The sequence below is a fragment of the Delphinapterus leucas genome, chromosome 1 (genome assembly GCF_059928025.1).
Source record: "Delphinapterus leucas isolate spDelLeu-1000000601 "Yukka" chromosome 1, BTC_Dleu_Yukka2, whole genome shotgun sequence".
NCBI classification, from domain to species: Eukaryota; Metazoa; Chordata; class Mammalia; order Artiodactyla; family Monodontidae; genus Delphinapterus; species Delphinapterus leucas.
The window spans coordinates 188,240,256-188,256,095 of NC_143129.1; the positions used below are offsets into that span (position 1 = coordinate 188,240,256).

General features: G+C 47.5%; 1 protein-coding gene across 2 annotated transcripts in view; it reads left to right on the forward strand.

The window, feature by feature from the left end:
• The window catches only part of CEP104 (centrosomal protein 104), a 58,009-nt gene that overhangs the window by 20,360 nt on the left and 21,809 nt on the right, over positions 1 to 15,840 (forward strand). For both annotated transcript variants that reach the window (XM_022598779.3, XM_089901892.1), the window contains exons 7-13: positions 596 to 764; positions 1,132 to 1,287; positions 2,202 to 2,429; positions 4,214 to 4,411; positions 4,984 to 5,151; positions 5,790 to 5,963; positions 13,830 to 14,006. In XM_022598779.3, coding sequence (XP_022454487.2) covers positions 596 to 764; positions 1,132 to 1,287; positions 2,202 to 2,429; positions 4,214 to 4,411; positions 4,984 to 5,151; positions 5,790 to 5,963; positions 13,830 to 14,006 — 1,270 coding nt within the window. The remainder of the gene's footprint in view (positions 1 to 595; positions 765 to 1,131; positions 1,288 to 2,201; positions 2,430 to 4,213; positions 4,412 to 4,983; positions 5,152 to 5,789; positions 5,964 to 13,829; positions 14,007 to 15,840) is intronic.

The window sequence follows — 15,840 nt, forward strand, 5'->3', positions numbered from 1 at the left end:
TATTCTGGGAAGGATTTCTCTGATCTCCTGCAGGACTGGATGGTGATGTCATACGATCAGACACTTTGAGGTACAAGCCCAGTGGTAGCAGTTCTCCATCTTTAATGCTCGTCACCATTACTGTGGCTTGAAATGCAACCCTGGACTCGGCCTGGGCCACCAAGCCAGCCTCTGCAGGGCTGGGGCCTGCTCATGGCTGGCTTTGGTTTTGGTTTTCCCACGTCTACAAATGATTCACATGCTCTGTCCTGTCCCTGCGCCCAGAGCAGAGCCCTGCACGGTCTGCGCTCGGGATATCTGCCGAACGAGTGAATGAACACACTGAAGGCTCAGATGCCCCGTGTGCATATAATTCATGGTCAAGAGCATAAGCTGTGGGGTCAGCAAGACCTGCCTGCACTTGCTATGTGACCTGAAGCCCTTTACTGACTTCTCTGAGCCTCTGCTTTCTCAGCAAGAAATGCTCCAGAACGGGTGTGGGTGGGACCTTTCCAGACTGCCTGTGTGTCTTCAGCACTGAGCACGGGGCCCACTCTCCCCCTGCAGCGTCACATAGATTGAAACTGGCTCTAAAGTACCCTTTCCTTTCCTTTAGGAAGTCTGACTATATTTCCCCACTAGATGACTTGGCCTTTGACATGTACCAGGATCCGGAAGTGGCACAGATTATCCGCAGGTTAGATGAAAGGAAGCGCGAGGCGGCCCAGAGGGAGCGCTACGACGACGCCAAGACGCTCAAGCAGGCCATCGCCGACCTGCAGAAGGTACTGCCTGTGGGGAAGGCGGCGGCTCCGTGTCTAACTGCCCTGGTTCCTGCTCAGCAAACGGCAGGCCTCTGAAGGCTGCAGGGTTAGCGTGGGTTCAGGGGCGTAGCACATGAAGGACAGCAAGAGCACATACTCCTGCAGAGCCCTCCTCAGGGCCACGGCCACAGGAAATGTAACATGTTTAAACTCCCGTGAGCTCTCAGGTGGCGATGGCCCATTCCCTCCATCCCCCGTGACGTTCCCCTCTCCCCCCGACACGGAGTTGGTCGCCCACACTGTCCTCAAAGCGTTACTTTAAAACTGTCTTTGCACCTCGCGTGAGTCAGTCCACATGCGAAGCCAAAGCCAACACCGTGTGCTTCAGGTCGGGGAGCGGCTGGGCAGGTACGAGGTGGAGAAGCGCCGTGCCGTGGAGAAGGAGGACTACGACCTGGCCAAGGAGAAGAAACAGCAGATGGCGCGCTACCGCAGCCAGGTGTACGGGCGGCTGCAGCTGCACGGGCTGGTGGACGCCGAGCTGGTGGGTGGCGGGGCCCACAGCTGGGCCCAGGGACCGGGAGAGCCGTTGCGGGGTCCACGAGGGTGGTTGCGCGTTCCGCAAAACGGAAGACTTTGTCAGGCTCAGGCGACAGCAGCGACAGTGGGCCCGTGTCGTAGGCCTGGCCTTGACGCACTCTTGCAGGATTTGCAGAGGCGGAGACAGGGCAGGTCGGGTGGGAAGGCTTCCCGGTGGGCCACTGCATCTCCTGTTGGCAGCCCTGCCCACACAGCCCCCGGGAGTGGGGCGAGAGAGCACCACCCTGACAGCTCAGGCTGGGTGGGGGCGGGTCTCATGTCCGGAGCCCACATTCCAGGCTGGGACGCAGGCCCGGCACCCAGAGGGCAGTGCAGGGAGTGCCGCCTCTGGCACTCGCTGCCAGACCCCGGGTTCCGTTCCTCCGTCCAACTCTGTAGTCTCAGACTCATTCCTTGGCCTCTTTGTGCCTCGGTTTCCCCATCCCATCCACGGGGGTGAGAACAGGGAGCCTCAGGTGCGGTCGTCTGCCTGGAGCGCTTGCTCCTGGCCCAGCACATGGCCACCACTGAGTCCGTTGCACTCGTTCAGGTGACACGAAGTAGCCTGCTTTGCAGACACGGAGTGACCAGCACAGGCCTCTCGGGTCCAGCTGGGTGCTCCCTGCCCGCCTGTGGCCTCCCCACCACAGCACCCCGTGCACAGATGCTCATGGCCACGCTGGTGTTTTGGTCCAGGTGTCACTGGAGTGGTCCACACAGTAACCATCCAGAGACAGTCGGGGGCAGTGACATGGCTATGGGACCTCGTCAGTGTGGGTTTCCCCCTCTGCCTTCCCAAACTAGCGCTCCCCTGGGGGAACAAGGGGTGTGTCTGGTGGGGCAGTGACACTAGGGATTGAATGGCCTGTTTCTCCCCAGATACGAAGGCCTCTGGACTTGCCCCTCCAGCCCCTGGTCCGTTCCAACAGCCCTCGCCACCAGCAGCCCACGCTCTCACTGCCACAGCCAGAAGAAAGGGGGACAGAAAACCAGTTTGCAGACCCTTTCCTTCAGGAGAAGGCTTCATCGCATCCCCTGGACATTTCTCCTCAGCATTGCGTGGTGGACCGGTCACCCCCCGCCGCAGGTCCCCCTCCCAAGGCCCATGTAGGTAACTCATGTTCACGCTGTGGGCAGTTTATTCCACATGTATGTAGTGGGGACCCACATCATGCCGGGTGCTTTCTCGGGGCAAGGGATGTATCAGGGTACAGAACAGTGACAGCCTTACCCACACTGCGTCAAGAAGAGGGGCAAAAAAGCTGCGGCCGGAACATCGGCCAATGGCTGAGACACACTTCATCCTCTGAGCCTCTGTTTTTCTCTTTGCAAAGATGTACAGACGTCTTCTTAAAGGGTAGTTTCCAGGATTAAATGAGACAATATTCGTCAGGTTCCTACCCTGGCCTGACCTTAGTAGAGCCTCGGTACAAGTCGTATCCAGTTACCGTACCTGTTAGAACCTCCTGTGTGGCAGGGGACAGAAAACCTGGTTCAAACTGGGGGTTATTGGCGTTTATAACTGGGAATTTTAAGAGGTCATGTGGGTTCCAGGGTTGGTTTGATTTCTGTCTTGCGAGTCTGTTTTCTGTGGTTCTGAGGCGCCCTCTCGGAAGGCCGGGCTCATCACGTGGCCTCAGCTTCAGGTCTGTACGCTGTGCCATCTGGGGGAGAGCATGCGTCCCATTCTAAGCAGAGTCCCCGGGTTAACCCTGCTTAGATCGGCCTCAGTCACTTGCCACCTCAGGAGCAGTGCCGAGGACCAGAGGGGGCAAAGGTGGCGACTGGCCTGTGAGGGCCTCCCTGGAGCCCCTGCCGTGCATGGCCATGTGGCCAGTAGACCCTGGGGAGGAAGGAAGGCTGCCAGGCGGGCACAGACAAGTGCCGACGGCAGCCAGAGGCCCAGGAAAGCTGGAGAGGCCCACAGCTGCCACACGGCCCCCACACCCTCGTGCCGCTGGCTCTCCCAGGGCGTGTCTGTGAGCATTGCCATCCTCCCTCTCCCTCTAGTGATATCTTGTCTGTAACTTGTTATGTTTCACACTTCAATCTAAAAGTACTCTAATTTCTCCTTTTTTAGTACCTCAATGTGTTTTGTTTTACAAGTGTGAGTACATTTTAAAAGATGAGAAACTAAATCTCACATGTGTTGTACACCCAGTTAAGACCTCAGCAAGTATTAAGTATGAATAAACGGTCCTCCTTGTCTGTTCAGTGTCACCGTGACACCTTCCTCAGAAAGTGACTCTGGAATCGCTCTTTCTGCCCTCAGTTACCTGGAAGTCTGTGACGTGTGTACTTGTTTAATGTATATCTGTCTCCCCCTGAGAACGAGGCCCACCGAGGGCGGGGAGTCTGTCTTCCCATCGCTCTTCGTGGGTCACCAAGAACAGAGCCCAGGAAATGTCTGCTGCAGGGTGCAGACAAAGGTGAATAAGGATCTGGAGCTTTGGCTGCCTGTGTTACTTCAAGGCTGCTGGGTACTGGATGCGTTTAAAATGAGGCTTGAGAGTTGTTTCTCAGAAATAAACTAATAAACTAAGAAAATGCCAAGGGTCTTGCCAGAAAAAAACTGTAATGACCTTTACTGTAGTGACCTACTGTCAGCTGAACTGAAATCACTAGTTGTAAACAGTAATCGCGGCAGAATCTACATTGCTTGTTTATTAGGTCTGTAGTAAGTTTAGAAGGGAATAAAACCCCTGATCTAATTCTTTTTCAATTACACCCTATGGTATAAATTACTCTAACTTGACGAGACTGATATTTAGCGAAATACCATCATTCTGACCAGGTAAGTCCCAAGCAGTCAGCCCATGGGTGTAGACGGGGGGGTCAGTATGTGGGGAGGATCCTGCACCGAGCCCGGCAGCCGCCCTGTCCTCCCGCAGCTCGAGTCCCTGCCCTACGATGAGCGGCCCCTTCCCGCGACCCGCAAGCAGCCTGGGGCAGTGGCCACGGAGCCAGAGACGAGGGACACGGACAGCAGCGAGCCTCCCAGAGCGGGCACCATGGGCGAGCCTGAGCCTCTAACAGAGAAGGCCTTGCGCGAAGCCAGCTCCGCCGTGGACGTGCTGGGAGAGGCCTTGGTAAGAACAGAAGCTCGTATAAACAGCCTGCAAACAACGGGCGGGGGCGGGCGGCTCCACAGGGCTCCCAGGCTTGCTGGTCCTGATGCTGCAACTGCCCTTTGTCCTCACTGTTCAATGGAAAAGTCTTTTGATAGTTACTCCTTACGTGAAGCAGCACAAGCGTAAGCTAGAATTTCAGATTTCATGACAAGTATCCATTTAAGCCTGGGCCTGGTTTGTGGTGTTGACAGGGCTGGGGTCCAACACCAGCTCCCGCCTGAGAACAGCACCAGCTCCAGGGAAGAGGACAGCAGAGCAAACAAAACATGAGCGTGTCACCAGCCTCAAAAGAGTCTCGTGCTGGAACTTTTAATATGTTCCATGTTTTAACATAAACTTAAATTTTCCACGTTAGGAAGAGTATTTCTCCAAATACACATACCTAGTGGGTGGAGGTCCTGTTATTAGAAAAGGTGTGTCTTGGTTTAAAACAAACCAAGGCCAGGAGTGCAAGGTGCAGGCTGCCGGGGCTGCTGGGGAGGGGATGTGGCCAAGTGCCCACTCTGAGGGGCCGGCTCCCGCCCTCCCAGGTGGCCGGGGCCTATTCCAAAACATGGTCGCACCGGGAGGACGCGCTGCTCGCCCTGTATAAACAGCTGATGGATGCACCGGCAGCAACCCCAAAGGAAGACCTGAAGAGCACGCTGAGGGCAGCCGTATTCCTCACCAGGAGAGCTGTCCGAGACATCGTGACCCCAGTGAGTCCCCGCCCGCCCCTCAGGGGCCCCATGTCTGCCAGAGAGCTGCCGGGATGTCCCCAGGAGGTCAGGGTAGCCCAAGAGGCAGCCTGGTCCCCAGTACCATTGTCACCTAGCATGTGGTGTCACTAGGAATGAAGCTCTCGAGGAAGGAATGTGGTCGCTAAGGAGTCTGAGGTCTGTACCCGTGGGCCATGCCCTCTAGTCCATGTGTACAGAGGCCTGGCCACCACGACTGATACATGCCCCTTTATGTTTTTGTTCTTCATGACACCTGAGGAGCTTGGGAGTTAGCACCGACTTCTCCTGACCCTGAGAGGGCCTTAAGAATGAACATCCCACAATTACACTGTCGTCTGCATTCACACAGGAGCTCATGCAGTTCAGCAGTAATGTCAGATATTTGGCTCATGGAGAGATGTCGGGGACTTTATGACACGTGGGAGATAAGAGCCTGTGCCTTCCATGTGCAGGGAACTGTGCTCACAGAGCAGTTTTCAGTTGGCCATTTCCAGTCCTTCAGAGAGCATGTAGTTTTCAGCGTAACGTTTGTGTTTATAACTAATAGTAAATTTCATGTTTTCTTTTGGTGGAATTCAGTGAGAGTGGATCATCTGTTTTTATCACTTTTTTCTTAGGTCTTTCAGGCATCTTTGAAATTGTTGAAAATGTTAATCACACAATATATTCCTAAACATAAACTGGGTAAGCTTGAAACAACTCACTGTGTGGAAAGGACCATTCCTGTTCTGCTCACGAGAACTGGAGATTCTTCTGCTCGCCTCCGTGTTATAGCTTCCAATTTTATTCAGGTATGAATTTCACCACAGAATTTGAAACCATAAATAATAAACATATAACTACAGATACTTGACTTTCTTAATACCTTACAAGATCCTGTCAACCCAAGAGCATCATAGATTATCCTCAGTGATTCACCATCATATTTTCCTTATGTTCTAAACCAGGTAAATGTTGCCTTAAACATGATTAAAATGTACAGTTTGCTTTTTCTAGTGTTTTTCTTATTCAACGTACACTATTTTTTAAATAAATAAAAATATATGGAGAATTAGAATAGAAAAATGGGGTAAAAAAAAAGATGTGTAATGGTCTTGATCTAAATATTTTTATTCTTTCAGCAAACACACCTCCTCTAGCCTGGGCGCTGGGGGAAGCTAAGATAGAAGTGAGCGTTTAAGAGTTTGGGGCGCACCGCACTGTGCGGCTTGCGGGATCTTTGTTCCCCAACCAGGGGTTGAACCTGAGCCACCGTGGTGGGAGTGCCAAGTCCTGGCCACTGGACCGCCAGGGAATTCCCAGCCCCAGGGAATATTAATCATCGTGAGCTCTCCTGGAGGTCCCTGTCTTGGCACTGAGACCCAGCTTCACCCAACAGCCTGCAGGCTCCAGTGCTGGAACACCTCAGGCCAAACAACTAGCAAGAAAGGAACACAGCCCTACCCATTAGCAGACAGGCTGCCTAAAGTCATACTAAGCTCAGAGACACCCCAAAACACACCCCTTGACACAACCCTGCTCACCAGAGGGACAAGACCCAGCTCCACCCACCAGGGGGCAGACACCAGGAGCAAGAGGAACTACCACCCTGTAGCCTGCGAAAGGAGACCACATATTCAGTAAATTAGAAAGAAGAGAAGACAGAGAAATATGCTGCAGACAAAGGAGCAAGGTTAAAACCTACAAGAACAACTAAATGAAGAGGAAATAGGCAGTCTACCTGAAAAAGAATTCAGAGTGATGGTAATAAAGATGATCCAACATCTCAGAAAAAGAATGGAGGCACGGATGGAGAAGATACAAGAAATGTTTAACAAGGACCTAGAAGAACTAAAGAACAAACAAACAGTGATGAACAACACAATAACTGGAATGGGAAATACACTAGAAGGAATCCATAGCAGAATAACTGAGGCAGAAGAATGGATAAGTGAGCTGGAAGATAAAATGGTGGAAATAACTGCCAAGGAGCAGAATAAAGGAAAAAGAATGAAAAGAATTGAGGACACTCTCAGAGACCTCTGAGACAACATTGAACACACCAACATTCAAATTATAGGGGTCCCAGAAGAAAAAGAGGGGACTAAGAAAAGATTTGAAGAGATTATAGTTGAAACCTTCCCTAACATGGGAAAGGAAATAGTCATCCAAGTCCAGGAAGCACAGAGAGTCCCATACAGGATAAACCCAAGGAGAAACATGCCAAGACACATATTAATCAAACTAACAAAAATTAAATACAAAGAAAAAATATTAAAAGCAACAAGGGAAAAGCAACAAATAACATACAAAGGAATCCCCAGAAGGTTATCAGCTGATTTTTCAGCAAAAACTCCACAGGACAAAAGGGAATAGCAGGATATATTTAAAGTGATGAAAGGAAAAGACGTACAACCAAGAATACTTTACCCAGCAAGGCTGTCATTCAGATTTGACAGAGAAATCAAAAGCTTTTCAGACAAGCAAAAGCTAAGAGAATTCAGCACCACCAAACCAGCTTTACAACAAATGCTAAAGGAGCTTCTCTAGGTTGGGGGTGGGGGGGGCGGGGTGGTAGAAATATTCTTGTTTCTACAAACAAGGAAACTAAGAAATGGGAAAGCTTGCTAGTAAAGGCAAACATACACTAAAAGGAGCAAATCATCCACACACAAATATGATTTCAAAACCAGCAATCGTGAGAAGAGGAGAGCACAAATGCAGGAAATGGGAATTGCATTGGAAAGTAACAGACCAGCAACTTAAAACAACCTTGTTTATATATAGACTGCTATATAAAACCTCATGGGAGGGCTTCTCTGGTGGCTCAGTGGTTGAGAATCTGCCTGCCAATGCAGGGGACATGGGTTCGAGCCCTGGTCTGGGAAGATCCCACATGCCGCGGAGCAACTAGGCCCGTGAGCCACAACCACTGAGCCTGCACATCTGGAGCTTGTGCTCCGCAACAAGAGAGGCCACGACAGTGAGAGGCCCGCGCACCGCGATGAAGCGTGGCCCCCGCTCGCCACAACTAGAGAAAGCCCATGCACAAAAACGAAGACCCAACACAGCCAATAAATAAATAAATAAATAAAAATTTTTTAAAAACCTCATGGGAAATGCAAACCAAAAAAACTACGATACACAAAATAGAAAAAGCAACCTAAATACAACACTAAAGATGGTCATCAAACTACAAAAGAGAATAAAAGCAAAAGGGAAGGAAAAAGATCTACAAAAACAAACCCAAAACAAGAAGATGGCAATAGGAACGTACATATTGATAATTGCCTTAAATATAAATGGATTAAATGCTCCAACCAAAAGACACAGACTGGCTGCATGGATACAAAAACAGAACCCATATATACACTGTCTACAAGAGACCCACTTCAGACCTAGGGACACATGCAGACTGAAAGTGAGAGGACATAAAAAGATATTCCATGCAAATGGAAATCAAAAGAAAGCTGGAGTAGCAATACTCATATCAGACAAAATAGACTTTAAAGACTGTTACAAGAGACAAGGAAGGACACTACATAATGATCAAGGGATCGATCCATGAAAAAGATATAACAGTTGTAAATATTTATGCACCCAACATAGGAGCACCTCAATACATAATGCAAACGCTAACAGCCATAAAACGGGAAAGCGACAGTAACACAATAATAGTAGTGGACTTTAACACCCCACTTTCACCAATGGACAGATCATCCAAAATGAAAATAAATAAGGAAACACAAGCTTTAAATGGCACATTAAACAAGGTGGACTTAATTGATATTTATAGGACATTCCATCCAAAAACAACAGAATACACTTTCTTCTCAAGTGCTCATGGAACATTCTCCAGGATAGACCATATTTTGGGTCACAAATCAAGCCTTGGTAAATTTAAGAAAATTGAAATTGTATCAAGTATCTTTTCCGACCACAACGCTGTGAGACTAGATATCAGTTACAGGAAAGAAACTGTAAAAAATACAAACACATGGAGGCTCAACAACACACTACTGAATAACCAAGAGATCCCTGGGGAAATCAGAAAATATCTAGAGACAAATGACAGTGAAAACACAACAATCCAAAACCTGTGGGACACAGCAAAAGCAGTTCTAAGAGGGAAGTTTACAGCACTGCAGTCTTATCTCAGGAAACAGGAAAAATATCAAATAAACAATCTCACCTTACACCTGAAGCAACTAGAGAAAGAAGGTCAAAACCCAAAGTTAGTAGAAGGAAAGAAATCATAAAGATCAGAGCAGAAATAAATGAAATAGAGACAAAGAAAAAGATAGCAAAGATCAATGAAACTAAAAGCTGGTTCTTTGAGAAGATAAACAAAATTGATAAACCTTTAGCCAGACTCCAAGAAAAAAAGGGAGAGGACTCAAATCAATAAAATTAGAAATAAAAAAGGAGAAGTTACAACAGACACCATAGAAATACAAAGGATCATAAAAGACTACTACAGGCTGCTATATGCCGATAAAATGGACAACCTAGAAGAAATGGACAAATTTTTAGAAAGGTACAGCCTTCCAAGACTGAACCAGGAAGAAATAGAAAATATGAGCAGACCAATCACAAGTACTGAAATTGAAACTGATTTTAAAACTTCTAACAGGGAATTCCCTGGTGGTCCAGTGGTTAGGAGTCTGTGCTTCCACTGCAGGGGGCACGGGTTCCATCCCTGGTTCATGTACAGCATGAACAAAAACAAAAGTCCAGGATGAGATGGCTTCATCGGCTAATACTATCAAACATTTAGAGAAGAGTTAACACCTATCCTGCTGAAACTCTTCCAAAGAATTGCAGAAGGAACACTCCCAGGCTCATTGTATGAGGCCACCGTCACCCTGATACCAAAACCAGACAAAGATACTACAAAAAAAGAAAAGAAAATTACAGGCCAATATCACTGATGAACATAGACGTAATCCTCAACAAAATGCTAGCAAACCAAATCCAACAACACATTAAGAGGATCATACACCATGATCAAGTGGGATTTATCCTAGGGGTGCAAGGTTTCTTCAACATATGCAAATCAATCAATGTGATACACCATATTAACAGTCTGAAGAATAAAAACCATATGACCATCCCAGTAGATGCAGAGAAAGCTTTTGACAAAATTCAACACCTATTTATGATAAAAACTCTCCAGAAAGTGGGCATAGAGGGAACCTACCTCAACATAATAAAGGTCGTATACGACGAACCCATAGCAAACATCATTCTTAATGGTGAAAAACTGAAAGCATTTCCTCTAAGATCAGGAACAAGACAAGGGTGTCCTCTCTCACCAGTTTTATTCAACACAATTTTGGAAGTCCTAGCCATGGCATTCAGAGAAGAAAAAGAAATAAAAAGAACCCAAATTGGAAAAGAAGAAGTAAAACTCTCACTGTTTGCAGATGACATGATACCATACCTAGAAAATCCTAAAGATGCTACCAGAAAACTACTAGAGCTCATCAATGAAATTGATGAAAATGGCAGGATACAAAATTAAAGTTGCAGGATACAAAATTAATACACAAAAATCTCTTGCATTCCTGTACACGAAGAATGAAAGATCAGAAAGAGCAATTCAGGAAACAATTCAATTTACCTTTGCAACAAAAAGAATAAAATACCTAGGAATAAACCTACCTAAGTAGACAAAAGACCTATATGCAGAAAACTCTAAGACACTGATGAAAGAAATCAAAGAAGACACAAACAGGTAGATATACCATGTTCTTTGATTGGAAGAATCAATTTTGTCAAAATGACTATACTACCCAAAGCAATCTACAGATTCAGTGCTATCCCTATCAAATTACCAATGGCATTTTGCACAGAACTAGAGCAAAAAATTTTACAATTTGTGTGGAAACACAAAAGACCCTGAATAGCCAAAGCAATATTGAGAAACAAAAAACGGAGCTGGAGGAATCAGGCTCCCTGACTTCAAACTATACTACAAAGCAACAATAATCAAGACAGTATGGTACTGGCACAAAACAGAAATATAGATCAATGGAACAGGATAGAAAGCCCAGAGATAAACCCACGCACATATGGTCACCTTATTTTTGATAAAGGAGGCAAGAATATACAATAGAGAAAAGACAGCCTCTTCAATAATTGGTGCTGGGAAAACTGGACAGCTACATGTAAAAGAATGAAATTAGAACACTTCCTAACACAATACACAAAAATAAACTCAAAATAGATTAAAGACCTAAATATAAGGCCAGGCACTATAAAACTCTTAGAGGAAAACGTAGGCAGAACACTCTATGACATAAGTCACAGCAAGATCCTTTTTGACCCACCTCTTAGAGAAATGGAAATAAAAATAAACAAATGGGACCTAATGAAACTTAAAAGCTTTTGCACAGCAAAGGAAACCATAAACAAGACAAAAAGACAACCCTCAGGATGGGAGAAAATATTTGCAAATGAAGCAACTGACAAAGGATTAATCTCCAAAATATACAAGCAGCTCACGCAGCTCAATAACAAAAAAAACAAACAACCCAATCCAAAATGGGCAGAAGACCTAAATAGACATTTCTCCAAAGAAGATATACAGACTGCCAGCAAACACATGAAAGGATGCTCAACATCACTAATCATTAGAGAAATGCAAATCAAAACTACAACGAGGTATCACCTCACACCACTCAGAGTGGCCATCATCAAAAAATCTACAAACAGTAAGTGCTGGAGAGGGTGTGGAGAAAAGGGAACACTCTTGCACTGTTGGTGGGAATGTAAATTGATACAGCCACTATGGAGAACAGTATGGAGTTTCCTTAAAAAACTAAGAATAGAACTACCATATGATCCAGCAATCCCACTACTGGGCATATACCCTGAGAAAAACATAATTCAAAAAGAGTCATGTACCAAAATGTTCATTGCAGCACTATTTACAATAGCCAGAGCGTGGAAGCAACCTAAATGTCCGTCAACAGAGGAATGGATAAAGAAGATGCGGTACATATATACAATGGAATATTACTCAGCCATAAAAAAAGAACAAAATAATGCCATTTGCAGCAACATGGATGGGCCTAGAGATTCCCATACTGAGTGAAGTAAGTCAGACACAGAAAGACAAACATCATATGATATTGCTTACATGTGGAATTTTTTTAAGAGGGTACAAATGAACTTATTTACAAAACAGGGAGTCACAGACATAGAAAACAGGAAAGCATGGGGGAAGGGATAAATTGGGAGATTGGGATTGACATACACACACTACTATATATAAAATAGATGACTAATAAGGACCTATTGTATAGCACAGGGAACTCTTCAGTACTCTGTAATGACGTGTATGGGAAAATAATCTAAAAATGAGTGGATATGTATTTATATATAACTGATGCACTTTCCTGTACAGCAGAAAATAAGGCAACATTGTAAATCAGCTATACTCCAATAACAAGTTTAAAAGAGAGTTTGGGGCACACGCTTAGATGAGCAGTGTGAGAATATGCTTTGTTCTCTTTAAATTAGTGACTCCATCTGGTCTAGGAGATCTCAAATTAAGATTCAGAAAGTCTGCGAGCTCCTTCAAATGTCACACACAGTGCTGTGAGGGTGCACGGCTTTCTAGGGAAGGAACCCAAAGCTGCCATAGTTTCTCCAACATGAAGAACCACTGATCTTTTGTTTAATGAACTTAAATTTTCAGAGAAAACAAGTAAGTGATACTATTTGGGGGAAATCTTTCAAAGGATGCATTGAATATGCAGCTAATTATTTTCCAGCCACATTCACCTCTGAGACAGTGGTGGTGCTGAGTGTCTTCTGCTTGGGAGCTGTTCTCGTTCTGCACCAGCATCTGGGCAACCGACCCTGCATCCCCGGGTCCTCAGCACCTGTGTGTCACGTGCGAGTTCACCATTCGTGCTGCTCTGAGGGGCTGTCCTTCCTCTTTCTTCTTTCCTTTGGTTCAGAGCTACTCACAGGACCAGAGAGAGAGTTAACTGTACTGTCAAAATGAGAGGGTGTTTTGGGTAGTGTGGCCTGCAGACCTGCTAAAAACAGACGTCTTTCTATATTACGTCTCATATTTTATCAATATTTTATCGTTTCTTCGATCTTTTTCTTTAATATTTTACCATTTTTTTCTTTTTCTGCGTCTGGCTAATTAATGATGAAATCTTAGTTATGGGAAGACTTGCTCACTTGGAGACGTTGGACTGTGTGGAGGTACTTACCCTCCTTCATCTAAACCCATCAGGGGTCTGTTCACCTGGAGTATTGTGCGTGGTTACATGCTTGGCTGACGTTTAATAAATACCGAAATGGTGGTTCTCGCAGCAGGACTAATTTCTTTCAGAATTTTAGAAATTAGAAAACCTTTTTCTTGAGGTTGTGAAATCCTGAGAAGAGAAACCTTAAGTTACCGATCACATTTGCTGTAAAGCTTTCATTAATCTCCAAGTGGTCGTGGTTTTTATTTCTGATGCTTTTGGTTTTTGTTTTTAATTGTTATTACATCTTAAATAGAAACATGAGCTTATAGGTCAGTGACTTTACTGCCATTGGTCACTGTCATTTTTTGTTTCCTGTTTTTTCCTTCAGTGTTTACTTTGCGGATGGCACTAAGTTGCCCTTAGCATTTTCCAGTAAAACTTAACAAATGATGTTGGTTTTTATAGGAAATGGCCTTGTTCAAGGAAGTGAAGTCTCTCCAGCTTATCCCATCTTACCTCGTCCAGCCATTAAAAGCCAACTCCTCGGCTCACCTGGCCATGAGCCAGATGGCGCTGCTGGCCCGGCTGCTGCGGGACCTGGGCACAGAGGGCATGGGCTTCACCGTGGACAGCGTGATGCGGGTAAGCACCCCAGAGTGGCCGCCGCAGCCTGGGCTCCGAGCTGGTGCCCGGAGCATGGCAAGCATCTGGCCGGTGTTGGCTGCGTGCGGAGGTGGGGGGCGCTTTCGGAACGTCGCCGCTTCCTCTGGCACGTGAGGGCGCTGGAGTCGCGCTGCCGGTTACGCCATGGCGTCGGGGCGTGAGCCGTGCAGAGCCATGTCCCCAGGGAAGCAAGCTCTGCAAGCAATGACGCCGCATCGTAGCGGGTGGCAGGGCTGTGGAAGGAGGTGCGTGTTTTATGCTTTGGACAACCCCATGAGCCCCAGAAGTGAACACTGATTGTGTCCGTTCACTTGTAGCCCCTGGACTGCCTCCTGAGTATGGGTCAATGTCCCCTGTCCTGCCCTGCGTCACGTGGCCACTGTCTGTCCTGCTTCCACGTCAGTTTCCTTGTTCCCCAGCACAGACCATAAGCCGGCCCCACATGCTTACATCCTTGTTAGGGCCACACCCACGTCAGGATCCCAGCATAAGCTTTGGTCCAGTAAGCTGTGCCGCCCTCACAGATGCACACTCTTCAGGGCAGTGACACAGCAGAGGCTCACTGCTGTCCCTTGTGGCCGGTGCCATCTGTGGGGACAGAGGCTACTCTGCTCTGTGGGCACTCGGGGGCTCCGTCTCCTCCCGGTGTGATGCCGCGGCTTCACACATGATCTCCAAGGTCACTGAACGGAGGTGGGTGACTAGAGGTTGTGAGTGGAGGTGTCCACAGGCCGAGCCACTCTCAGACATGTCCATCCACTGAGGTGGCCCCATCCTCACTGCAGGGCCTGGGAGGCGTGTACAACTGTGCCCCAAGGAAGTGGGGAAACCGGGTTGGTGAGCACATCACCCTGTGCTGGTCCGTCTGCATGCGGTGGGCTTCACCGAGACGGAGAGTTTAAGAAGGAGGAGAAATGAGTGAAAGTTGGAGGTGGGGGTGAGGCTTTAATTGAAGGAACAAAGCCCCCAAGCAGCCGACGGAATGGGGCCGCAGTGCTCGCTCGGACGGCTCGGCTCAGAGCCGGGCAGCGGCCAGCCAGCCTCTCAACAGGAGGGCTCAAAGCCGAGAGTGGATGGGGAGGTTTGAGAGGCGAGCAGGGAGTATGAGATGCTGCCCTTGACCTCTGAGCAGGGAAACCAACCAGGAAGCGTCACGGGTCAGGTTACTGCGTGATGCCAAGGGCCCCAGGATCGCCATGGCCCAAAGTCCAGCATGAAACCAGCTGGCACAATTCCTGAGCCCGCAGCACCTTCTGCTTCACCTGGGAACACAGAGGAGGAGGGGCCCCAGATTTGAGGGCCTGCAGGGATGCCGGGGGTGACTTGGTGATGGACACGCGGGGCGGGAAAGACTCGCGGGAGGTGGCAGACGGGAGGGAGTGCAGACAGGTGAGCTGGAGAGGCAGGAGGTGATCATCCCGGGGGTGCCTCACGGTCAGAACTTCTCGAGCTGGTGCAGGGGTTGGGAAGGACAAGGTCTAGGGTAAAACCTGAGCGTGTGGCAGGCAGAGACAGAGGAAGTGAGGAAGCCCAGCCAGTGAGGGGCCGGCGCCCAAAGGACCAGGAGGGGACATGGGTTTACTATACGTGGGAACGTCGGATATTGTGATGTGTTCGGATGACACTAAAGAGCTTAAAATGGATGGGGTGGGTCGTTTGCCTACTTCAAGGTCATGCACAGATCTTGAAAAAGGAACATTGAATAAGAAGAAGTAAAGTGTCAGAATGATAAGCACAGTGAATCATTTATAATGTCAAACAAAAATCCTACGTGTACACACACACACGGCACGTACACTGTGCAGCAAATGAA